Source organism: Amborella trichopoda, chromosome 6 (genome assembly GCF_054954075.1).
Source record: "Amborella trichopoda isolate Santa Cruz 75 chromosome 6, AtrichopodaSantaCruz75HAP2 v2.0, whole genome shotgun sequence".
NCBI classification, from domain to species: Eukaryota; Viridiplantae; Streptophyta; class Magnoliopsida; order Amborellales; family Amborellaceae; genus Amborella; species Amborella trichopoda.
Window position 1 is genome coordinate 49,328,217 of NC_142341.1, and position 26,680 is coordinate 49,354,896.

The 26,680-nt window shown below is 36.9% G+C and overlaps 2 protein-coding genes across 4 annotated transcripts; both read right to left on the reverse strand.

The window, feature by feature from the left end:
- Positions 1 to 4,245: 4,245 nt before the first annotated feature.
- On the reverse strand, positions 4,246 to 8,034 carry LOC18441861 (glycosyltransferase family 92 protein RCOM_0530710). The gene is made up of 2 exons (XM_020671915.2): positions 7,769 to 8,034; positions 4,246 to 6,761 (listed from the first exon to the last, which is right to left on the reverse strand). The coding sequence occupies exons 1-2, from the start codon at positions 7,986 to 7,988 to the stop codon at positions 4,894 to 4,896; spliced, it is 2,088 nt and encodes a 695-aa protein (XP_020527574.2). The 5' UTR covers positions 7,989 to 8,034; the 3' UTR covers positions 4,246 to 4,893.
- A 4,238-nt stretch (positions 8,035 to 12,272) lies between these two features.
- On the reverse strand, positions 12,273 to 26,248 carry CDC48C (cell division cycle 48C). 3 transcript variants are annotated; one of them, XM_011627845.3, is made up of 11 exons: positions 25,840 to 26,248; positions 20,988 to 22,041; positions 19,765 to 20,375; positions 18,087 to 18,239; positions 17,875 to 17,991; positions 17,604 to 17,708; positions 17,074 to 17,139; positions 14,716 to 14,780; positions 14,413 to 14,614; positions 12,948 to 13,091; positions 12,273 to 12,747 (listed from the first exon to the last, which is right to left on the reverse strand). In XM_011627845.3, the coding sequence occupies exons 2-11, from the start codon at positions 22,012 to 22,014 to the stop codon at positions 12,628 to 12,630; spliced, it is 2,610 nt and encodes an 869-aa protein (XP_011626147.2). In that variant the 5' UTR covers positions 22,015 to 22,041; positions 25,840 to 26,248; the 3' UTR covers positions 12,273 to 12,627. The 3 variants fall into 3 exon arrangements, with proteins under 3 accessions (XP_011626147.2, XP_020527658.2, XP_020527659.2); XM_020671999.2 differs by having other exon boundaries at positions 25,844 to 26,243; XM_020672000.2 differs by lacking the exon at positions 25,840 to 26,248 and adding an exon at positions 22,389 to 22,478.
- Positions 26,249 to 26,680: the final 432 nt, after the last annotated feature.

Below are 26,680 nucleotides of genomic sequence, written 5' to 3' on the forward strand. Positions count from 1 at the left end.
GTTGAAACCAATATTGAAGACAAATGGTTTGGGAGCCATTTTTACCAAAGGAATGCTTAACCTCAGTTAAAGAGTGGGATGTAGGGAAGAATGATTTTCAGAGCAATGAAATCCAAAATCAACTCAAAGTTGATCAAAATGATTAAAATACTTTTTGATTATACAAAGTAGATGTATTGGACACTTTAGAAGTTATTCTAAAGCACGATCTGCTTAACCATGGCCAAAGCACTCATGCCAGTTTATAAGCCATGTAATTTTGAAATTTTCACTATTAGATACAAAATCTACCATATATGGCACAGAGATAAGCTCAAATGCTCACTCACCTATTAGAAAAGAGAAAAATCTCATAGCCACTGATCTCCGCTCAAATGCTCACCCACCGATTGGAAAATAGAGAAAAAAGTCTCAAAACCACCTATCTCTATAGCTATCCAGAAACTTTACAGCAAAATTACTTTCTCTCTATCATTTAATAAATATTTTTTTCTTCACTCTTAGCCGAAGATGGTGCCGTTTTTCTTTCGCCACTACAATAGCCAGTCAATTTGGTTCCGATCAAAGAAGCAGCACTCCATTTGGCAAAAGAATTTTATTGGGTCATTCTCTTTTCTCTCAATTTTTGCTATAATTTTGTCCATATAGGATTTGTCCTTTGGTGCCTTCCACCGAGTCAAACAAGCCTTGGTGGGTCTACGCTACTTCATACGAGTAGTGTTGTTGCCTCTTCTAATTTTTTATTGCACAACCAGGGATGGCGTCACCAAAGACCTTCCCTTGAGCATTCTATCGGCTTCTTTTACGGAAACAACGACGATCGATTTAAATAAAGGGGTAAGGATTTCAAATCATAAAGAGGAAAAGCCTATAACAACCCGTCAAAATGTTATAATTGCGGAACGATGGGGCATTAAAAAAAAAAATATTTATGAAATGATAGAGAGAGAAAAATATAAAGGAATTTTGCTGTAAAGCTTTTAGACGGCTAGAAAGATGAGCAATGGTTCTGAGATTTTTTTCTGTATTTTTTAATAGGTGAGTGAGTCTTTTTTATAATAATTAGAGCTTATCTTCTTGCCAGTATGACAGGTTTGATATCCAATGGTCTAGATTTTTCTTCGCCAAATCAATAGCTGAGTCTTCTTTTTTTTTATCATTTTCTCTCCTAAATAAAAATGTTTTTGTTCAATGTGACCGTTAGAATATCATTTATGGGTGGTTAAGAGAAAGAAAGAAAATGAAATTTACTATAAAAGATAGTCAAAAGATTTGAATACAATGAGATCATTATAGCAAGTATATAATGTAATTAAATTGAATTAAATACATTTAGAAACAGAAGATAAGAGAGTGACCAAGAACACTATAGTAGTCATGGGGCTTTAGTGGTCATACTCCAACACTCCCACATGCCCAAAAGGACGAATGCACCAACGTTGTTAAGCTATAAAGTTTTGCCCATTTAAGGTTTTACCCAATGTGACATGCTTTGCAACAAGTTTTTGTTCACTAATAAGAATTAATCATTTGTAACATTCAAAATGTGCCTCTTGGGAAGAAAAGTTATATCTCTTTAAGTCCTATCATGGTCGCATGCTTGGATAACATTTCAGCAATCAATCACTTTATTAAATGGTCTGTTATCATATCATTGGAAGACAAATAACTTATTGCAATTTCTTTCTTTTCCGTTCTGTCTATCATATAGTAATAATCAACTTCTATGCGTCTGCCTTTAAAGCTCATTGCTCTATTTTTAATTAACAAAATTACAACTTGATTATCACAAAATATCTGAATTGGCTCGTCGTCTATTTCCAGCTTCAAATCTTTAATGTAGCGGCTTATCCAAACGGCAAAAGTAAAAGCTATATTACAAGAGATGTAGTCCGCTTCCATTGTGCACAGGGTAGCACATTCCTATTTTCTATTAAACCAAGAACTCCTCCAAAGATGAAAAGATCTCCAGAAGTGAATTTTCTATCATTAGGATCTGCTGCAAAGTCTTCATCGGAGAATCTTTGAATTTACAGATAACATAATTTATAATGGTTGGTTCCTTGGATATATCTTAGTATCATTTTAATTGCTTGCCAATGATTCATACCTGAGTTACTTTGAAATCTACTAACATATCATATTGTAAAACTAAGATCAAGTCTTGTACAAAGCATAACATACATAAGAGACCCAATGGCTTGTTTATATGGAATATGCTCCATTTTAGCTTTACCTGAATCATTATTTTGATATAATGATACTAAAGAGCACTTATATGAAATTTTAGGTACTTTTGACGACGTGCAATTAACCCATTTGATAATGGATCTAGCTCATAAACCACTTATAGCAATTCCCTCTTTGCAAGTTGAAATCTTCAGACAAAAAGGTTACAATTTCGAACAACATAACACGCATTATGGTAGGAAAAAAGATAGAATATTGAGCACAGAGATAATATTGTAAACCTAAAAGATATGCCTAAAATTGAGAATTTCTAGAGATTTATGGAGAAAAACAATCAAGGTATAAAAGCCAGTATAAGAACATTCTGTTCATTTTTCTTCAATAGTTGAAAATCAACCAAAAAAAAGAAAAAAAGTTGAAAATCAAAAAAGATAAGAAAGAGGTATAAAAGACCAAAGAAGATGAAAAATATATATAAGAGATGGAGTATTCAAATTTTTATTTATAGGTCACATATTTCAAAAAATAAAAATATGAAAGTTCCCAAATAACCTTAAAAGCTAGAAAAAAAAACCATTTAAGGATAATATTCTAAATAATATATTAGTGTTTTCCAATTCTTTTTGGTGGTTTGATGCCCCATGTGTTGGGGACCCAACTCCCCTCACCAATCAACTGAGTCCAAAAACACTTTTTCACACAAATATGCAGTTGTACCGGTCAGAATTTCCAGTGGCTTTTTTATTAGCTTGTTCTTTAAATTCTACCAATGGTTTAGAATACCATTAATTGGGAATTCAAATGTTTTCTCTCTCTCTCTCTCTCCAGCAGTGAGGAAGCTCATAAACAAAAGCAAATGAATCCATGGAGTCACCATCAGACCAACCAGGCATTGCTCAAGTCACAATGTACATACATGTTTCATAATTGGTGTTGTGACCTTCTAAAGCTGCTTAGGAAGGCAAGCTTGATGATGCTTTTCTTATGCTTTAAATTTACACTAACCATCTCTTCAAGCCAAGGCAAGTATAGGGTTCCTTCCTCTTGGTTGAGGTTTCAAGTCAAAGGGTTCAAGAAGGAGCCTTGAAGCTAGGTATAGATTCTCTATACTTGGGCACACAAGATGAGACAAAATCAGAGTTACTTTCTTGTACTTCAAACTTTTTGTTTTTTCCTTTTTGTAAGCTTGATGACCTTTATACTTACCTGCTGGATAATACATCAACCAAATCTATAGAGTTTAAAAGTAAAATAGAATTTAGAAGTAAAACTTTCCAACTTTTAAAAGTTGTCCTGCTCCCCATTCCCTAATAAATATAATATCTCTCTCTCCAACAACTGATCTCTCTCCTCTCTCAAACAACTAATCTCTCTCCTCTCTCAAACAACTAATCTTTCTCTCAACAAACAACTAATCTTTTTCTTAACAGTAAAATAGAGTTTAAAAGTAAAACTTTCAACTTTTAAAAGTGAGCCTACTCCCCAATTCCTAATAAATATAATCTCTCTCCAACAACTGATCTCTCTCTTCTCACAAACAACTAATCTTTCTCTCTCCAACAACTAATCTTTCTCTCAACAAACAACTAATCTCTCTCTTAACAAATGATTAATCACTCTCTCACAAACAAGTATCTCTCTCTCTGCATGATTTAATTTATCAGTTACATGCAAAACCCAAATTCAAATACAATTAGCTTGATGCTTGAAAAGGAAAGCATTCAAGAGCATAGCAAAACCTAACCCAAATTCAAACACAATTAGCTTGATGCTTGAAAAGGAAAGCATTCAAGAGCATAGCAAAACCTAATTGAACAGTAACAAGGATATCGCATGGAACAGTAATAACGTCGTATTGGGTAGGAGAGAGAGAGAGAGTGATGGGGGAGAGGTGTAACATGGAGCTGCTCAGAGAGAGAGATTATGTTACATGGAGTTCATAAGAGATTAAGCTGTATGGAACCTCTTATGGCAAGATATAAATATATATATAAAAAAAAGGGGTAAGTCAGGGGATTTGAGCCCCAACCCTTTGATGAGAATGGAATCGGTATCTTTAGTACCATAAGGATGAGGTTTTTATAAAGAATTTCTATAGATCATAACTTCACATGAGGGCTTCAAGCCCTGCTTTAACATCACTGGATAAATATTTCCTTTTAACATCTCCACAGTCTGTACAATTAATTCCTTAGAGAGAGAGATAAAGTGCGAGAAATTCTTAGAGAGAGAGAGAGGGAGAGCCACAATCTGCATAGATAGAGGGAGAGTGCCTGTTATTACAGTTAACACCAGGCTCTTCCAAAATTTGCTCCTCAATGGCCAACTTAAACTCTATATTTAAGAACTCTCTATATTTACAAGAGAAACTTAACCAAAAAATTTGATTATGAGAAAATCAGCCCGCCCCCAAATCTTCTCCAACACATATGGATGGCACACCACCAGCACCATTAGCATGAACACGAGATGATCATCACTGTCGGCTTCAAAAATTGATGGACCAGAGTAGGGGATCATACAGTCAAAATCTGTAACCCATCTCTTTCTAGTGAGAGTGATGAAGTATTAATTCAAACCTGCTCTAATACCAATTGGATACAAAAAAACCAATCCCAATTCTGATAAAACAATCACTTTTTAAACTCAACAATGGGTATCAGAGCCCCAATTAAACTCAAAATCACAATCTAAAACCCTAATTTATCTCTCTAAGAACTTTTCCTCATCCTCCTCCCAGGGCAACCTCCCTGTTCTTTGATCCCTCATCTCTCTCTTCACCCATTCTCTCAACCCTGTGTCCCTCACCTCACAAAACTTGTTTGCCCAACCCTTGGGCTCCTCCGGTGTCGTCCCCAGTCCTGGGGCCCGGTCCCTTGACCCCACCCCCTCTTTCTCCCCCCAATCCGGGACATACGTTGCCACCCTCCTGTAGAATTTCCTCTGAAAAACATCCCATGCTTGATACTTGTAATGGTTAACCACCCCCTCTCCTCTCCCCATGTCCTCAAACCTAAACGCTAACCCTAAATGGAAATGGTGCACTATATTTATCATACTCTGGTTAACTGCTCTTGGTCTGATTACCGATTTGTGTCGCTCGGGAGCTCCCAATCTACATGTGTAAGACACAGTGACGCCATGGGATGGAGCCTGGACATGGCCTGAAGGCCCGAAACTGTGGCATGGGATCCGCACCTCACCCACGTCGGGGGCCCGTGATACAAGAATAGACTGCATTGGTTTTGAGGCCTCTATGTCTGTGTTTATGTTTCGGTTTTTGGGCTTTGTGGTGTTCGGGTTTGTGGTCTTTGTGATATTAGGGTTCTTGAGGAAGAGGAACTCATCAACGTCTAAGAAGGCAAGCCATGAGCATAAGAATCGTGCTTTTAGGGCGCAGTGAGCAAATCCGGCCTCTTGGGTCTTGACCCAGGGCCAGGCTCGACGGCTCACATTATGGGCTCGGAGGGCTCGAACCACCGCATCAAGGTTGTCGTCACTGTTGTTATCGTATATGAAGAAGCGCTCAACCCCGATTCGAGTATGGTACATGACCCATTCTTTGATGAATTGGGCTTGGTTCCACATCATGGTGCACATACACACACTGTATTTGGGTTTTCTCTCTGTCAATCCTCTAACCATCTTCACTCTTTTGGCCCCCTTCTCTCCAAACTTCCTCCCCTTGTATCTGTAATCCACACCATTCTCCATCCATGAATCCTCCCTCTTCTCTGTAAAACTCTTCCCCAGCCTCTCTGTAGAACCCCACAATGAATTCAACCCATTCTCTCCACCATTTCCCGAAAAACTATCAATGCCACTAATGTGTTTTATGTTGGCAAAAGAGGGAAGAACGGTGGTAGAGTGAGTTGAAGAAACTCGAGACCTCAGAGATCGAATCTCGATTGAAACCTTAATTGATTCAAGTTTCTCTGGGTTTCTCAAAAGGCTTAAAGGTGTTTTGCATCGAATGATTTCTTGAGCAGCCGATAACACTTTGGTTCTAAGCAAGAGTTTGGGATTGCTAAAATCATAACCAAAAACACAGGTAAAACGAGAAGGATCAGAGAGCCTTTCAGGTCGAAGATTCAGGCCTTTCACAAAGACCAGAGTCGTATCCCCATCGAGGAGAGCTTCATACACAAGAGAATCCCAATTGTAGGCCTTAATAGGCCTCTCTCCCTCAAATATCCTGTCTGCTGCCCCTCCTCTCTCTACTTTCGAGATGGGTACCCTAGATAGAGAGCTATTGGAGCCTTCAGGTGGGAAAGGGCATCTGATGATATGAAAATTGAAGTCCTCTTCTTCGTCAACGGCCATTACAGGGAGCTTTAAAGGCACGGCTTCATCAGGAGAGGTGTAGATGCACTGTAATTCTGATTTATCAGGAGGATAGGGGGCCGAGAGCTTGTTGATTAAGACGAGAGATTGATCAGGTAAATGGACTATGGATTGGATCCTGATCTCTGACTTAGGCCCCAATTCTCTGAGGAAATTGTCTTTGAAGATGGCATTAAAGGTGGGCAGGGGCCTCTTTGCCACAAGAACTGGCCTGAATGATGGTGATCCTGAAGAAAAAAATCATAGGAAACCAATCTTAGAAAAACAAGAGAGAGCATGGAGATAATCTTATTTACATAGAGATTCAAAATACATGTGCAAATTCACAAGAGGAAACCAAAATTGTGAAATTTTACGTTGTACACAAGAGAGGGAGATTTTAAAAAACAAGTACAGGAAAACCAACTTGGGAATTTTCTAAATATGTCCATGAGAGAAACAGATATTCAAAAAATCCATGGAATATTCAAAAAATGTCCATGGAGAAATTTCAGAGAGAAAACCCAAGTTCAGAGGGTTATAGAATATGCCAGAGAGAGAGATTGACAAGCAGAGATTTAAATACATGTGCAAATTCACAAGAGGAAACCAAAATTGTGAAATTTTAGGATATATACTAGAGAGGGAGATTTTAAAAAACATGTACAGGAAAACCAACATGGGAATTTTCTAAATATGTCCATGAGAGAAACAGATATTCAAAAAACATGTAGAAATTTCAGACGGAAAACCCAAGTTCAGACGGTTATGGAATAAGCCAGAGAGAGAGAGATTGACAAGCAGAGATTTAGAGGGAGGGAGAGAGAGAGAGAGATTGACAAGTAGAGATTCATAGAAGGGAGAGAGATGGAGAGAGAGAGAGATTGACAAGTAGAGATTCATAGAGGGGAGAGAGATAGAGAGAGATATTGGCAGGCATATATTTATAGATAGAGAGAGAGATTGACAAGTAGAGATTCATAGGGGGGAGAGATGGAGAGAGAGAGATTGACAAGTAGAGATTCATAGAGGAGAGAGAGAGATTGACAAGTGAATATTCATGCAGGAAAACAAAAAGGACAGCTATTGTACAGGCCAATGTATATCTGTGTCAAGAGAGAGAGAGAGGGAGAGGGAGAGGGAGAGAGAAATCTGCAGTCATATTCAGGGAAGAGAAAATATACATTGAGATTCACAATTGAAACCAGTTGAGAGCTTTTTAAAATATGGTACCAGAGAGAGAGAGAGGGATTACCAATAAGGAGCCTGAAATGCGAAAAGAAGAATATGAAAACAAGGCAGAAGAAGAAGAGGAAGGTGAACTTGAAGAACTTGCTCCATGAGAGAGAGCATCGCCTCTGTCTATCCTTCATTCCTGAAGAAGAGAGAGAGGAAGAAAATGGAAAGGAAAACGCATATATCAAAGGTTTGTAATGCCTTTTAGTACCCAACTGATACAATCGATAGAACGGCATTTACATCTCTTGAGAGAGAGGAATGGCCTCTCTCTGTAATTCACCCCTGAACAAGAGAGAGAGAGAGTTTATGCGCTGTGTTGATAATAGAAAGGGCAATTTCAAAAGAGAAGAAGCCGGGACGTTTGGGGTTTGGTGAGATTTCATTTGATGCAACAGAGATTTTTTAGAGAGAGAAGGTGGCTGTTGGGTTTTTAGAGAGAGAAAATCTGTTGGGTTTTTAGAGAGAGAAAGACTGTTGGGTTTTGGCGACCGGTTATGTCGGTTTTCATGCGGTTAGGACTCTCCTCTCCCCCGTAAATGAGGCGATGAGATAGACAATTTTAATTATATTTTCATTAAAATCTTATTCGAGGAATTTAATCGCATAAATTCTTTCAAAACTTATTAAATAAGAGAAATATTTCTATGTGACCCCATATAAGTTATATGCGCCCCACTTCTTAACAGTTCAATCTGAATCAGACGCTAGGATTGTTCATACCACAATATCATATCAAACATTGTTTTATTTTTCTTTTTTTTTTACTAAACATTCTTTTTATGAAATTTTGGGATGCCCATCAAAAACTTTAAGGCGAACTTGGAAAAAATAAAAAATAAATAAATATTTATATAAAAATAAATGACCAAAATGCCCCTACAATTTTCCAAGAGTATTTTGGTAACTTTTCATCATCGAAAATATTGTTTTAATATTTTTTTCATGTACGCTCTTGTTAGATCTATGCATGCCCTAAATTTTGCTTCAAAATCATTTGCAGAATGCAAATAAAAAATAAAACACTATGAGCCTTCAAATCAATATCTGACGGTTAAATGCTAGCTTATTACATTGTGACTCAAGTCATCTCAACCATCTGCTATAATCTGATGGCTGAGACCAGAGGTTATATATTCCATATATGTAGGTGGGGTCACATAAAAAGCCCTCCCATTAAATAATTCAATGAAATTTCACTTTAGTCGCTTAACGCGTGTGCAGGGGTGGCAATGGACCAGGCTAGACCCAAGACCCGACGGGTATATCCGACCTTGGGTTCGGGTATGTGTCCAAATTTTGGACCCGAATACTATTGGGTCTATGTCTAGGTCCAACTGGAACCAAGTTGTACCTATAGTCATACGGTATATGATGGCAATCATGTGTCTTTAGGTCCGCTCTACGTGCTCATATTATCATAAATATTGACAACATTTACAGTATTATTGACCAAAAAAAAAAAAATTCATAGTCATGGTGTATATGATGATAAAAATAAATAAATAAAAACCTCACAGTCATAGAGTGGCAATGGATCTGACCAAACCTGATGGGTCTAGATCCGGCTCTCAGTCCAGCCGAACCAAACCCATACACAACCTGTTGCCACCCCTATTAGTGTGATTTCTATAAGGCTTCAACCTTACACAATCAAAATAAGGCATAGTTCCAAATCATAAAAACCCTTATAGTAACGTGAAAATCTATTTCATTATAATGGGATATTGGTCGCTTTTATTTGTACAACTTTTTAGAATGAAGAAAATAAGGGATCGTTTATAAAGTAACTATTTACCTTTCATACAATGAGGTCACAATCATTCTTGTCTCTTAGATTTTAAAATGAGCAGTTGTAAGTGTATCACTGAATAGACACAAAGTTTAAAAAAAAAAAAAATTCGGGTTTCATTCCTCACCCCAAGCCATCCAATTTGACAATTTCTCGGACTTCATAACTCACCCCTTGTATAAAAAGTAAATGGTATTTTTATAAACAATCCCATAAAACAATACACAAAAACATGCAAAAATTTACTATATAGTATTCAAATATGATGAGTTCATGTTCATTAGCTCTCTTAGGCTAAAGACTCACTTTAGGAGGATTCTCTTGATCATAATCTTCGATCCACTTGAAATCACCATATAAGTATTTTGCAAAAAAGAAAGAAAAATAAAAGAGAAATTATTCGGCGCTCTTAAATACTTTGATCTGATTGTGCAGGACGGTCTCTATTCAATCTTAGGACTTGATAATTTCCAAGCACTTTTAGATTGCATATTGTATTGTTGTTGTTTGAGAAAATTACATGTACCCCCTGCTTAAAATATCCTACACATAGCCCCGTTAAATTTTTGTACTCAAGTCCTTCGGCTTTTTCCTTTTCTTTTTTTTTTTTTTTTTTTTTTTTTGGCATCTACCTTCGAGTGGACAGGTCATGTGTGTTGCAAACCCATTACAGCATCAGGTAGGAGGTGCAAGTTAGTTCAAGTGGAATGCTCATAAAGGAAAAGGGGTAGGCCAAAAAAGACACGGTTGAAAGTAGTGAGAAAAGATATGGGACTTATGACCTCACTGAAGGTTTGGCCCTTAATGGAACAAAATGGCAAACCAAGATTCGTGTAGCCAACTCCAATTAGTAGGAAAAGGATTTGATAATGATGATGATATGTATGCCCATTTACAATTGTAAAATAAGATCACAAACATTCTCTTTAGTTGTTAGGTGTAATATGGCATCTTTGACTGTCACAACGTTGAGAAAATATTTTGGGATAATTGGCACTGTCTTAGCAAGTACCTCCTTGTACTACAAGTAAATAGTCTTATTATATATTTCCAATAAAGTAATAAGGTATATTTATGATGAATTGGTGAAAAGATTAGATTGATGCTATCAAGCCAATTGACTAAGTTGAATAAAGCCAGATTTAGATGCCATGGTCATTAACTGCGGGAATAAAATTTCTTTGGAGTTTGGATGCCGCCATTACAGGGTGGGTTCAAACTCAACTTTGATGGCAGCTCTTTTGGCAATTTAGATAGAGCTGGTATAGGTGGGGTAATAAGGGATTGGAATAGAGCAATTAATTTTACTTATGTTGGTCTAATTGGTGAGGCTACTACTAACCACCCAAAACTTCTCGTACTCTTTCATGGATTGAAACTTTTTATTAGTAGAAATATCAGAAATTGTTGCTTGATTGAAGGAGATTCTATGAATGTCATTCGGTGGTGTAATAAAGAACATAAGGTGCCATGGGAGCTTAAATCAATGTGGCTGCAGATCCTAGATATGCCGGAACCACACTGTTCCTTCCATCATGTTTTTAGGTAGGCTAATGCTTTGGCTGATTCTTTTGCTAAGAGTGGTACCTCTTTGACTTCACTTGTGATATCTGATGATGTAATTTCCCTTACGTAACGTCCACTTATCAATAATATTTGTTAACAATGGCGAAAAAAAAAAGATAAAATTTCCTTAAAGAGTTGTGCCTGAATAGGTTGCGTTCTTGCTTCGCATGTCTCTGTTCCAAGCAAAATGCCACTAATGGTAAGGTTTTGCTGATAGACTACAAAAAAAAATGTAGATACATTATAGCACCTCCACTTGAATCCGTGCTCCATCATCACCCTGATCGACAGAACCTGCACTTCTAATGGAAGCACAGCTTATCGGCTAGACCCTAGGGACTATGGTTTCTCTCCAGTTGGAGTACAGATGGTTGTTCAATAGCCCCACAATGTCCTCGTGTCAATCTTTTTGGCTTCTTGAAACTGAGTTCTTGGGGATTTTAGGCAGGTCCTACTAAAGACTTGAAGGAGCCCCTTTGCCTGAGCTCTATGACATGGGGAAGGACAAACTGCTGCTGAACCAATTGATTCAAGGGGAGCGGACCTTTTATCTTAGGAGGTAACTGACAGTTAATACATAAAGGGAAAAGTTTATATAAGGTAGATGCACAGTATGCTCCTGTCCTGGCATGGTATACACATCACAGGAAACATGATACACTCAGCTAATGCATAAAGGGCAAAGTTTATATAAGGTTGCAATCTTAAAATGTAAAATCACATATGCACCTCAAAAAAAATTTGGAAATATTGTTTTAATGTTGAAAAACGCTCTAATCAATCATCTCGGTATCGAGATGTATGTATATGAAAAAATAAAATATTTTGAGTTCCAGAAATAGTGCATCTTGCAACAAATTATCTAGACCGTCTATTTTCAAGATTTTCATATATTTATAGATCTACTTGATTTTCACCATTTTTAGAATTTAAAATTTTATAATTATATATGAAAATAGATTTTAAGATAATCGTAAGAATTTTTTACAACAAAATCATATGTTATGATAAAATTTTGAGGTGCGAGTTAATTGGATTGTTTAAGGTTGCATCCTTATAGAAACCGCACCCATACATAAAAGTTCACAATAATGAGTTAGAAAAACTAAATTACATGCGAGTATTCAATACTTAACCAAAAGGAGAGAGAGAGAATACGTGATAATTTAATCTATAAAAGCATGCCTCCTTTATGGAAGTTGCAACTGCAAACATTATTTTTCAAAGTATACAAAAATTCCATTACTCTTGGAATAAATAAATAACAAAACTTTTTGCATTACAGACAAATTATCAAAAACAAAAATGCATCAGATGCTCTCCATAGTAAGAGCCCATGACAAAACAATTGTTACATCCTCACTTAAATCTCAAAAATTAGACAACCCATGACGTTATTTAGGCTTTCCAAAAATTAAGCGAGCGGCCTCCACCCTGTTTTGGATGGGCTGACGTAGAGACTGCATGAGCTCTCTAGTGAAAATATATGACAAAATTCTTTTCTTCAACCAAGTGCGGACTCAGAGCTCGGGTTGAGTATCAATGGTGGAACCATGTTGTCCACCTATTGCTATCGAACCAGGTTTCTGATTCATTGCTTGCCCGAATATCCTAGCCAAGTTGTCGTAGTATCTTCTTTGCTGTTTTACAGAGTGTTTCTACGCATTAGCATTTATCTCTCTCTCTCTCTCTCTCTCTCTCTCTCTCTCTCTGTGACACACACACCAAGTAAAAGCAATGAATTACAAGTAACAGGAAGATCTCTCTCTCTGAAACACACACACCAACTAAAAGCCATGAATTACAATCAACAGGAAGAAGTATACTTGAGGCTGTTTACCTTCACAGATACAGATGGGACAACCTTTGACATGGCATTCTCGAAATGGGAGGCGTTGATGACCAGTGGCTTCTTCTCTCCAGTGGTCACTGCTTTTGGCAACTGCAATTTTTCTTCCAAGGCAGCCATGGCTGCTTCATTCACCTGCAGAGAGGAGAAAAGAGTAATCCAGTGTCATGAAATCTCATTTTCGAAACAATAGGAGGGCTTGAAGCATAACTCAAAGGTTAATATCAAGGTTTTAAAAATTGGTCATCCGGATCAGAACCAGCGGGTCCAGATTGGGAACCAATCAGGCCAATCCAGATCCTGCTAACTATAGGGAACCCACCGGTTAACCCATGAACCAGCCAGTTCTAGCCGCTTCTGTCATAGAACCAGTCCCACTTTGTTTTTAAATTTTCTTCAATTTTTAAAATTTTTTACTCCCTGGTTCACCAGGCCCGATCGCCGATCTAGACCGCTGATCCGGACCGGTTTTCCTGAGGGGCAATCCAAATCAACTGTGGTTTTAAACCTTGGCTTATATGGTGCCACTTCACATGTACTGATTTCACATTCGATGAATCTAGTCAAACACTTCTGGGAAAATCAACCATATATGGATATTAAAGACTTCTTTTTTTGGGTGAATGGATATTAAAGACTTAGATATACGCACAAAAGGGTGTTTAGGAAGCAGTAGCAGACAGGACACTACCACAACCGAAGCTAAGCCATCCAGTGGTTGGCATCGCTAACAAGATATAAATGAGTTTTTGTTGCCCTATAAGTCTAGAATGTTCAAGTTTTCATCATGCTTCAATCTCTTCCACTATTCCATTCCCCTATCATTCATTTATAACAAACTTACCAACCCCCTTGGCCTCCATGAGGATTCTAGTTAAAATAGATAATAAAAAGCAAAAACCAACAATCGCAAACTGAAACAATGTTGACAGTGACGATCTAAATGTAATGAGATGGGCTCAGAGGGAAGCTGCAACCCCTTGGCAATTGTTGACCATCTTTTAGATCTTTGGCTTACATGCGTCTACGCTTAAATTTTTTATTATGTAGTTATGGAAGCAAACACTGAAATGGATACTTTAGCAAATAGTTGTGCGAGTGGGGCTCTTGTACTCTTAGAGAGGGTTGTAGTTACCACTTTCACGTTTTAATAAAATGTTAATTATCAAAAAAGAAAACAATCACAATTTGAAATAGAAAGTGAACGAAACGAAATAAGGGAACTGTACTATAATCCAATGAGGTTTGGTATGAAGTACTCAAAAGAGGCATCCACCATACTTTCAGACAGTAGACATTACTATGGGGGGGAATCACCAGGATAAAAACCCTTTTAACAGTTAATTACCACCACCATCCATCAAAGGAAAAAACAATGTGCCCTTTGGAATACTGCATAACATACTTCACTAGATTATGTCATACTCTTGCATAATAGGAATCATACAAATCATACCAGTGAAGCAAGGTCGGCACCACTAAGATTATTGCAGGCCTCTCTTTGGCTGAGTGCGCCCAAATCAACATCAGTAGACAATGGCATCTTTCGAGAAACCGCTCTCAAAACCAATTCTCTCTCTTTGGCACTGGGCAATGGGACATAAAGAAGTTTGCCTAGCCTGCCTGGTCTTAGAACAGCTTTGTCCAACACTTCTGGTCTGTAAAGTGATAGCAAGAAATAAGGGAGAGAAAATCAAGTGGGAACCATAGGGACATATAAATCATGATAACAGTAAGGGCAAAATAGAAAACTAAGTACCGATTTGTCGCGCCAATGACATAAACACCTTTACGCTGATCAGCACCATCTAGCTCTATAAGAAGCTGCAATCCAGAAGAAAAGATTGAGCAAGCAAGAGCAAAGAAGTGAGAGAGAGAAAGGCAGGTAGACAGAGAGAGATGCTTAAAAACTTTGACCAAAACCCTATCTTTCTTTGTTGTCAATCGAGTGAGAGAGAGATGGAATATATATATATATATGAAAAAAATGGGATTAGCCCACTAGCTCATATGAGCCCAACGGCCCAGATTTTAGGTGTGTGTTCATCAAAAATAGGTGAATCTTCGAAAAATATCAAAAAAATATTTTACATGAAATAAATTGACCAAAATACCCCAAAAAGTTTCGGGAGGTATTTTGGTGATTTTACTTTTCATGGATAATTTTTTTTATATTTTTATTAGGTGCGCCTTGATGAGAAGATCACACACTTAAAATTTCAAGTCATTTGGATCTGTATAATATATATATATATAAGTCGTTGCGTTAGCGCATCCGTTTTCTTGCTATATATATAAATGGAAAACAATACGCAACGCCTATAGGCGAAAATGAACAGTGATTTCGCATGTGCTCATTACCGTCCAAAGTTCGTCGTGCGGTCACAGTTGCCCGATAGTATTTCAATATTCATTTTTTTTCTATAAATCGGAATGATCTGAAATTTGGAGCGTCTATTCATCAAAAATAGGAGAATCTAATAAAAATATAAATAAAATAATTTGTAAAATATAAATTGATCAAAATACCCCGAAAACTTTATGGGGATATTTTGGTCAATTTATATTTTGCGAATTATTTTTTTCATATCTTTATTAGGTGAGCCTCATTAAGATGTACACACTTTCAGATCATTTCAATTTGTAAAAAAAAATGAAAATTGAAACTAAACCAGACAACCGTGACCGTGCGATGAACTATGGATGATAATGAGCATAGGCGAAATCATTGTTCATTTTTTCCTATAAGCGTTGGGAAGAATTTTCGTGTATATATATATATATATATATATATGAAGATACTACAAAATGCCTATAGGCACAAATGAACAGTGATTCCACCTACCCTCATCACCGTCCAAAATTCATCGCAAGGTCACGATTGTCCGGTAGTGTTTCATTTTTTATTTTTTTTCAACAAATCAGAATGTTCTGAAATTTGAAACATATGTTCATCAAAAATAGGCGAATCTATGAAAAATGTCAAAAAAATATTTTACATGAAATAAATTGACCAAAATACCCCCAAAAAGTTTCAAGGGCATTTTGATCAATTGTTTTTTGGGACATTATTTTTTTATATTTTTATTAAGTGCTCCTCACTTAGATGTACACACGCTCCAGATTTCAGATCATTTCGATTTGTAAAAAAAAATGAAAAATAAAACACTACCGGACAATCGTGACCGCACGATGAACTTTGGACGGTCCATTTCCGCCTATAGGCATTGCGTAGTGTTTTCCATATATATATATATATATGGTTATTCTAGAATACACCACTAATGGTGAACTTAGAAGTTCCTACTCAAAAATGTTTTACCATATAAGGGAATAAAATGCCCTTATATGTCCAAAAATGACTTTTTAACTGTAACTAGTTCATGAATATTAAGAAGGGTAACTTTTGTCATTTCAAAATTCCTCAAAAAGCCAATTTTCCATTTAAAAGATTCCTTTCACTTTTGAATCCTCATTGAATTTGAGAAGTAATTTAAAATTATAAATATGCCCTTTTCAAAATTTTCAAACAAGCAATTCGTAAATGTAATATTTAGATAAGGCCATTTGGTGGTCAAAAATTTTGGAGTAAGAAATTAAGTTCATCAGAAGAGTGGTGAATTTAGAATAAACCATTTATGTGTATTTGCTTGATTTTTTTTTTGGGGGGGTGGGGGGCAGCGGTTGGGGATTTTTCACTGCGTTCAAGGGAGTAAGAACCCAAAATTTGGGGCAGTGCACAAAAACTAAAGAAATTAGCTCACTTGCGAACCAAATCATCCCAGCCCCCCACCCTCGCAAAACAACAGAGTGAGAGAGAGAGAGAGAGAGATGCTGTAACACGAAGGCTTCGATTGAACCAGCACCAATTACGAGAGTATAAGAGAAGAAGGACAAATAATCTGAATCTTGGATCAAACTCATACTTACAAATTAAGTGAGAGAGAGAGAGGAGGGAGGCAGGGGGAAGAGAGAGAGAGAGAGGAGGGAGGGAGGGAGGGAGGCAGGGGGAAGAGAGAGAGAGAAAGAGAGAGAGAGGGGGGGATGCATCAAAACCCAAGCTTAACAATCCAGAGAGAGAGAGATATAAGGTGAGCTTTAGGGCAAGGAAGAGTACTTGGTTTAGAAGCCGCTCCGCTGCCTGTCCTCCATCTGTTCCCCGCTTTGTAGCCAAAGCATCCACCTGGAACACAAAAGACCACCCCAAACAGCAAATTCAGGAGGCATCAAATAGAATGATCTTCATGGTATTTCAATAATATCACAAATAAACACATTTCACAAAGTCTTTGCAGCCAATCATTTAATATTTTAATTGTGTCAGTGGCATCAGGTCACATTTTAATTGTGTCAGGGGCATCAGGTCTCTGTAAAACCGACAAGAGGGATCTCTGTTTTAACTTTTTCTTGGTAAGAGAGATCTCTATTCCAAGCAGTTAAGCAGCAGTCAATGGAAATTTTGGAGAATGATTAAAGAGAAAGTATAGCATAAACCAATAATGTATGGTATGTGCTACACCAGAGGAGCATCCACACTCACGTGGATCATCTTGACGCACCAAAGATTTCCTCTTGCTTCCCTAAGACTTAGGGGCTAACATAATGAACAAAGGAAAGTAAAAATATAGGAAAGGATGAGCCATTCACCTCATCAAAAAAGAGTATGCATGGAGAGCATGCACGAGCTCGATTAAATAGGATCCGAACTGCCAATTCACTCTCACCTACGTATTTGCTTAATAGCTCAGGACCCTGTGCAAAGATGACAACATCACCCGAGAAAAACTTATCACAAATAAATCCAACCACAAGACATTACAACATTTCATTAATATAGTAGATGACATTGGCCAATTATAACCAAATAGAATTATTATATAGGCCAACAAATTAAAACAAAAAGAAAAAGCAAAAGAACCTTGATATGTATGAAATTTGCTCCTGCTTCATTTGCAACAGCCTTAGCAATCAGAGTTTTACCACATCCCGGTGGTCCATACAACAAAAAACCAGTCTCTAAATTCATTCCAAGCTCCTGAAGCAAAAGGCATAACTCAGAATGGCCTAATAAAAATGTAAGTATCACAAAGGGTCCTAATTGAGCATGTAACCTCTAGAACAGTAACACACCTCATAGTCCTCAGGATTCTTTATTCGATTGACAATATAACGATCAAATTCATTTCTTAAGGAACTCAGACCTCCAACATCTTCCCATCTAACATCAGGTATCGAAGAGAATCCTTCTCTTCTAGTTGAAGGTTGTACCTTCTTTGTTGCTTCCTGGACAAACAAATAACAAGAATTAACTTCTACATAAAAGCTACTAAAAACTTAATTGACCACCAATCATGTTAAATAGGAGATAGGAATGTCTGACCCCAAAAATATCAAAAACATCTGATACAAAACACAAACATGGAATGCATTACGAAAAAGTGTATCGGATCATGTAAACATGGAGGGAACATGAGGCCTCACACCATGTACCGATAAAAAATACCAGATCCCAGATTCCCTTTTCAATTGTCTTGCCTATGCTACAACTCAACAATAGCATAAATTTTGATTTCTCCAACACTATAAATTCACTCCCACCGCAACACTCTCACAGAAATCCATCACACCCTGGAAATGTTGGTGAAAATCAGACCAGATACAACTACTAAAAAAGGGAATAAGAAAAAGATCGACCTGAAGGATCCAACCATTTGCACTGTAAACTGGCCCAACAGGTCAAGTTTTTAAAAACAACAGGTCCACTTCAATAAAGACATTTTAATTTTGAAAAAAAAGCGCTAAAACCAGGTTAACCTGGTTTGACCAGGTTGAATTCGTCAGATCAGTGGGTGAACCAACTAGTACAACAGGCAAATCCGTCATTACACTTCTACGTTTTCTTATTAATTTTCATGTTAAATAAGCTTGGACCAGACGTTAAATAGATTGCACAGGAACAGCCCTTCCAATTTTACTTTTGGTTTCTTTTTTTTTTTTGGTAACATTAGCTGGATGTCTCATATTCCCTTCTCCTTCCCTGACCAAAAGATTGGTTCTTTACCTAAAATTCTTTCATCCCCCCAAATCCCTATTATCATCTTTCAGATGTTATATTATAGCTCATCTTAAAAGACTATAACCAAAAGCTACAAACTTTCTTCCTTTTATCTCACGTTTGCCAATGCCCAGTACCACTCCTACCACACTGGGGTATACCCCATCTCCCTTCTCTATTTATCCACTAACCCAAATCCCACTTCTACTGGATATGATGTCCACTTTAAATATGGTAAAAAGCATGCTAAAGAAATTCAACTAAAGTATAAAGTACAATCATAATGCTCTTAAACAGAGTCCAAATTAGTAAATAAAAATTTAGCATAAAAAATGTGCAGGTAAATGTATCCTTGAAGTTAATTAAAAGAAAGTAGAACAGTGCCACCAACGCTTTTTAATTTATTGTACGAGTATGTGGTCCTCCAAAGCCTCACAAATTTGTTCTCTACATATACACGCAATGTTGTTTAAGCAAAATTAAGTTTTTTAGATAACATCAGAAGACTAAAATCCATTAACATGGTACATACACAAACCTCCAAGTAAAATTACGACAAACAAAAAAGTTCAATATGGAGGAGAGTATCAACGATTGGCTAGTTATGAAGCATAAAAGATGGAGGGCATAAAAAAAAAGAGCTAGTAAACTATTATAGTTTCAGTATCATTGGTAACATGACCTTCAAGAAAACACTAGATATAGTTTTAAAGGAAACAAAATAAGCAAAACTGGAGTGGTCCCCAAGATTACCTCAAAATCGGCCATCGTTATACTGAGCTTTTCCATTTCCTCCGGAGAAAATGGAAATTGAGCTTCTTTATTTCCTCTATCATCCAAAACAGATCGGATCATGGGCATCTTATCAGGTAGAATTCTTGCCATCGCTAGGTTACCTGCTTCATTCTTTAGAGCCTCCAAATCAGCACCTACGTACCCAGGTGTCAATCTAGCTATTTTTTGGAAGTCAAATGAGCCCTCCAGCCTTAAATTTTGAGTAATTAAAGAGAGAATTTCCATTCGAGCATTCTCATCAGGGATCCCCAAAAAAATCTCCCTATCAAATCTACCGGGTCTCCTTAGGGCAGGGTCCACAGCATCAGGTCGATTTGTAGCTCCAATCACAAGAACATTGCCAACTTTGTCTTCTGATTCTTCCAAATCAGAATATTTCTCAACAAAACCAGTTACTTGGTGTGATTGATCCATGCAAGTCAGCAATTGAGTGACAATTCGCCTCTCCATCTCTCTCTGCAAATTCTCTCTTTTGGAACCAATAGCATCTATCTCATCAATAAATATGATTGAGGGAGCAGTTATGCGTGCCTTTGTGAATAGGTTACGGATATTCTCTTCAGAAGCACCTAAAACCATTTAAAATAAGTAATGAATACAAGCTACAATGTGAAGGGAAGTATACCACAATCCCCTCCCCTTTTTTCTCTCTTTCTCTCTAAAAAGGGAAAATATCATTCAAGGGTCAAAGCCCTTCACAAAATCATTAAAGAGGTCAAAGCATCCCAATTAACATAAAAGGGTTTACTTTTTCATTTTCATTTCACTCAAGTACCTCCTCAAAAAAAATCCTAAAAATTGCCCCAATGGCCCCAATTCAGGATTGGGAACTCTGAAAAGGCAGAGGCCTTTCAATAATGGGACCCGCCCAAAACAAGCAGGGGTACTCCCATCATTTAGTAGGGCCTCTTAGGTGGGTCAAACTACTGAAACCCCAGCTTTGTGCAGGGTCTCAACACTAAAAAGGGTAGTTCAAGCATGTTCAAGGATATATTTTTAATGAGGTACCTAAGTGAAATGAAATTAAAAAATAAAAATGTTAATCCAGATGTTTTCACGCCATTAATGATGCTTTAAGGGGTTTTGACCCCCTAAATGCCCATATACAAAACGAAGCATAATTGTCCAAGATCTTAAAAACTCCAAGAGCAAAGAAGCAAAACAAGAAGTGAACAAGGAACCTGAGACGCCAGAAACCACTTCAGTGGCAGAAATCTTGTATAGAGGAACCCCTGTTTCATTAGCAATAGCATGAGCTAGCTTGGTCTTACCACACCCAGGAGGGCCATGCAAAAGGATACCAGCCACTGGCCTCACACCCAACCATGTAAGCAACTGAGGATAGAATAAGGGAACAACCACCTCTGCCAACAATTTATCCAATACTTCTTTCATGCCACCAAGATCCTTAAAGGTGGGACCATCTCTCCTTGAACGAAGGCTACCATTGGTGGGCAATGCACCCCTTGATTGATTTACAGCACCTGCATAATTGTGTTTTTCTTCCATTTCTTTTAATGCACAATCTTCAATACCATCACTATTGACCTTACTCCCTCCACTCTCTATCAACTCCAACTCCAAATTTTTCACAACCGTTGCTTCATTTTCTGAATCCATTGATCCTGATGAAACGACCATTCTTTCCCTTTCTGAACCCATTGAACCCAACGAAACAACCACCGCTTCGCTTATCGAACCCATCGATGCCGATGAAACAAGCATTTTTTCTCTAGCAATAGCAGAGGCATTAGATGCGCCATAATTCGACCTCATCATAGACTTCATCAAATCAGAGGAGGGTTCCATATCATATCCCTCCTCAGAGCTCGAAACTTCGCCGTCTTCTTCATCACTATCCTCTTCTTCTTCATCTGAACCTCCAATTCCTTTCCATTTAGCCGCACTATGATGCAAATGCTTCTTTTCCAAGTGAAGCAAACGCTCTTCTTCACGATCCACCTTCTTGAGTCGCTTGGAAGGAGGCAATCGGTCAAGCCTCGTTTCAATGATTTGGAGAGCTTTTATGACAGACTCTGTAAAGGGCCCAAGCTTTTGGCGTTTAAATTTCGGGTTGGTGGAACGAAGGTGATGGACCATTGAATCGACATCACATGGATCATTATTTTTGTTATTGACATAAAGCTCCACATGTGGAAGTAGGTCTTGTACATAGGTCGGTGGATGGCCTCTCGACTTCTTCCCCATCTCTAACACACTATTACCAGTAGACCACTACATGGCATAACAATTGAGAAAGAAAGTTACAATCAACCAAGAGTTGAATAACAAAATTTAATTTTTAATTTCCTCCATATTTCTAAACCATTACCAGTATTAAGAAAATGCTAAAGATGATGTTAAAATTTTTTTTTTTTTTGAAACTGTAGACGATGTTAAAAATTAGTCTAAAAAAATCTAGAGACGATGGTAAAACTTAGGACAGTAAAATCTACTAAAAACTAAAGAGCAAGCTCTCTTTTCAGACCATTACTAGTTACAAAGAAAACACTAAAAAAGATGGTAAAGTTAGGATTTTACTAAACTACTAAGCTCGAAGAAGAATTACAGAGCAAATTTACTTTTCAATGGACTGCGCTGAATTTGGCTTGCCCACCCAATGCACTGAAAGTTGAAATGTATACCATAGATGAACCGATGTTTGAGCCCTTATTCATAAGAATCAAATTAGGGTCCCACCATCTATTAACACAAATGCCAAACACATCCCCACTACTAATCCACCAAAAGAAAACTCTAAATAAGATGATGAATTTAGTGTCTAGTCAGAATTACAGGGGGCAAACAAAAACTTGAATCAACTATTGTAAATTATGGTTGCCCCTCAATGGCTGGAAATTTGAACTCATACATAAAAATTACCCAAAATTTAAAACCTTCAAATACAAGAACAACTAGGGTCATATCACAGTTATGTCTAAATTTGGGTCCTAAAATCCATATAACACATTTTCACTTATTACATGCAGATTTCTTTTAGAGTGAAAATTCAACCACTGAAAGGTTGCACAACATTAACAACCAAATCAGTAAAAAGGTTTGTTTTTAATTTTTACTAGAACAAACAAAAAAGTTTTTTATAACAGTCAGGTAACAATTCTCCAGAACATATGAGCTGTAGAATGATTGGGGTTCTTTAAATTTGGGGAAAACCCCAGAATTTTCCACAAACACTCAAAAGAAACATAAACTCTTACATTTATAAAAATTACAGTTTCTTTTTAAGTGAAAAATTATAGTTCAGAAAATTACGTTTAAAAGATTATAGTTTTTAAAGCACATATAGAGAGATTTCATACAACCAGTTGTTGCAAGACCTTTTCCAGCAAAACAAACAATATCCCAACAAATTAATGGACAACTAACAAAACCTTCAAAAATTAAAAAGAACAAAAAAAATATAAATCCACAACTTTCAACCCCAATATTTTGGGCAAGCTTTAAGATTTAGCCTGTTCATGATTCTCGCTGTAGAAAGGCCTGGTAGAGAAAACTATTCAAGTCCATCTGATTATTGTTTCAGTAATCATAACTTTGTAGCTATAATTATTCCAGAATTCAAAAACAGATTCTTAATAATCTGAAACAGGTGATTGCCACTCCCACTATATGTGTGTAGATTAGCAACTTAATGCACATCGTGACAAATCTATTGGTCTAGGAACCACAACTAACGTTCCAAAATCTGAAAATCTAACTACTAGTTGCATGTGCTGAAGGTATTCAATTCACTGAATTTTGCATAATTTTTTCAATATGTTTGATGATATGATGATTCCATTTGAGTAACACTCCGAATCTTTAACCAATGCAGGCCCTTAAAAACCATTGAGCTACAAGGCATTATGATTCTGACAAAGTGCCACCTGTGCCCCCATCTCTTTCAAATGTTCAAGTTAACCCCACCATGAGTCGGGGGTCTCTTGCCAACCCAAGAGACCCCTGACTCTTTGATTGCAATAATAGCCAAGATTAGCACATATCCAAATTGATATGGATCCCAACCACTCATGACCTAGTTGTAGGACCCACCTTTTCCTCATTCCAAGTCATCGACATGGCTCATCAAGCATCTCAAAATACTTAAAAGTCACACATCCTCAACACTTCAGCTCTGGCACATACTCTCCAGGAAAACTCTAGGCACTATCATAGCCAGTTCTCTAAAACACAATCTAATCACCAAACCTATTTCCAAGTCTTGTGTAGACCATGATCACAAGCAAATACCCTAACCGAGCCACAAATAGAACCTCTTAAATCCAGCATGATTCCCAAATACAAGTAAAGAACCCCTTAACCCCAACAATGCACACAGAACCATCATCCAGATAAACACAGAAAAGGTTGAGGGCCATGACTTCAGTTCTAGAAACTGCCAAGCCATAGGACAACCCATAAAGGAAGTAGGAACAAGTTCTTGTGAGTTTTGTCATATCATTAAGGTAGTTCTTCAAGCAAAGACTGTGGTTCCAAGCAAAAAATTTGATTTAGATTCCTATATCTATTTCTGTTCATCAAACATCTGAGACGAATCAAGCCAATAGATAAAGACTTCAAAGAGATAAATGACCAAAATATGCCTGGATATCTACAACGACTAAACAATTAGGCCACATATGGAACCAAAAACAATGAAATATTGAGAAAGTGACCATATGTATCCATCTATTGCATTTGATCACAAAACAGATACATATACACAAAATAGTCACAAGAGTGCAAAGTTACAGCCTACTAAGTTAAGGTGCCTCAAGCTAACATTAGAATCCCAAGGCTCAAAACTGGTCTCCACAATTCCCATCCCCAAATTAGTCTAAGCATCAAATCAGTCTCACATCCATGAAACAGATAATTGATGAGAATCACATAATATAAATGGAAGCACATTCCATGGTTGTGTGGCTTTACACAGGCACCAGCAAGCACACACCCTCCCCCCCCCCCCCCCCCCCCCCCCCCCCCAAAAAAATAAATAAATATATAAAATAAAGAATAAAACAACTAGTTAAAATTTTGAAATCCCAGACACTTATCAATCTTCATAGCTGCATAGGAGAACTACACAACAGAGCAACCTCTAGTCCAGTTCTTCAATGAATGCCGTAAAACCCAATTTCATCACAAAACTTCTCAATAAGACCAACTGACATTTTATTTACTTAAATAAAAAAACCAATAGTCATCAAGAAGAAAAATCTACGAACACTCTAAAACAATTTACAGCAGCAAGTAGCCAAACAAAATAAGACACCACACCTTACAGAGTACTGCTGGCACAATTTAATCCATGATGCTGGTTACTGTTTTTTATTTTGCTTTTTGTGTTGGGTCTCGACTTCATCTTCGGTGCCAAATTTTGGATGGATCAAAACTATCATCATCGGTGAGTGAGAGAGAGAAATAGTTTCTACATAGCTAATCACATCAAATTTTCTCAGCTCTACTGACACGTTGAATAAAATCAAATTACAAGGCTTTGCTACCATAATTCAATCCATGCATCGTTTTGTTTTTCTGGGTTGGGTCCTTGTCTTCGTCTTAGGTGCCCAATTTTGAGAGAGCAGCTTGTATTCAAACCCCACTCTGTTGTTTTACCTTTGAGTATTACATGGGCAAAACATAAATAAAGCCCAATATCCACATTGCATGAAAAACTCCGGATCGACCATAACTAAACCCTACTTTCTCATGAAAATGAGCAAGTTACAATAACATCCAATATAAAATGAAGAAGATCATGAATCACCATGCCATTCAGTTAATATATCTCAATAGAAAACATGCCATTCAGTTAAACTAGAAGATCACAGTTTTCACAGAAGAATAATTTAAAACACGGCAAAATCTTAACAACTTAAATAACACTTGGAATTTAAAGAACACCTGGAATGCAAAAAAAAAAAAAAAAAAATATGTAGATAACACTGGGAATTTGCCCCAGTATAAATCGCCATGAAAAAACAAAGACGGACGCATATCAAACCAGATGTCGCAAGAGAAAGTTCAAACCTACGCAATTTCAGCCCTTTACGAATAGAAAAACCCAGCGGTTTCTACCCGCAAAAATCGAAGAGAATGTTCCCCTCTACTTTGATGGAGGAAACGCGTGTGTCCTCTCTATTCAAACACTGATAAACAAGGTCATGCAAACCAGTTTTGGGGTGTTAGGGCTACTGAAGAGATCAATAGAGAGAGAGAGGTGGGAGCGAAAAGGGAATCCTTTTGGAAAGGATAATTCACGTTCAGTCGAAATAAAAATTTTCCAGATTCATGACCTAGGGAAAATTATATGGAAAATTATACAAATACACAGGTACTTTTGCTTTTTGTGTAATTAGAACCACTCTTCTCCGTCATATTTCAAATCTTGTTATTAACTAAGCGTTAAAGTTCAAAGTATAGAAAGTTGTGATACACCTAGAGTTACCAAAACTCCGTTTAATAGGAGAATTTTGTTAAAAAAATCGGTGTTTTTATGGAAACATTTTTAAATGGCGACTTTTTTAAAAGATCGGGAAAAATTGAGTAGTTTTTATAAAAACGTTTTGGAAAAAATTTAGTAGTTTTCATAAAAACGTTTGAATGCCGTTTTTTTTAATAATATGTTTTAAATCAGCCCACAAAATCATATCTTTTTTTTTACCTATAATTTTTTTTACCTATAATTTTTTTAAAAGATTTTTTTATTTTCCTATTTTGTGTATTGCAGCTGCTACTTTTATACTTTTGAAAAATAATATATTATTTAAAAAAAAAAACTAAAATAGAAATTTTTATCCCACTGTGTTCTTCCAAGCCATAGCTGCATATTGAATTGTTTTCCCTTTTTTAAAAAAAAAACTTAAACAAA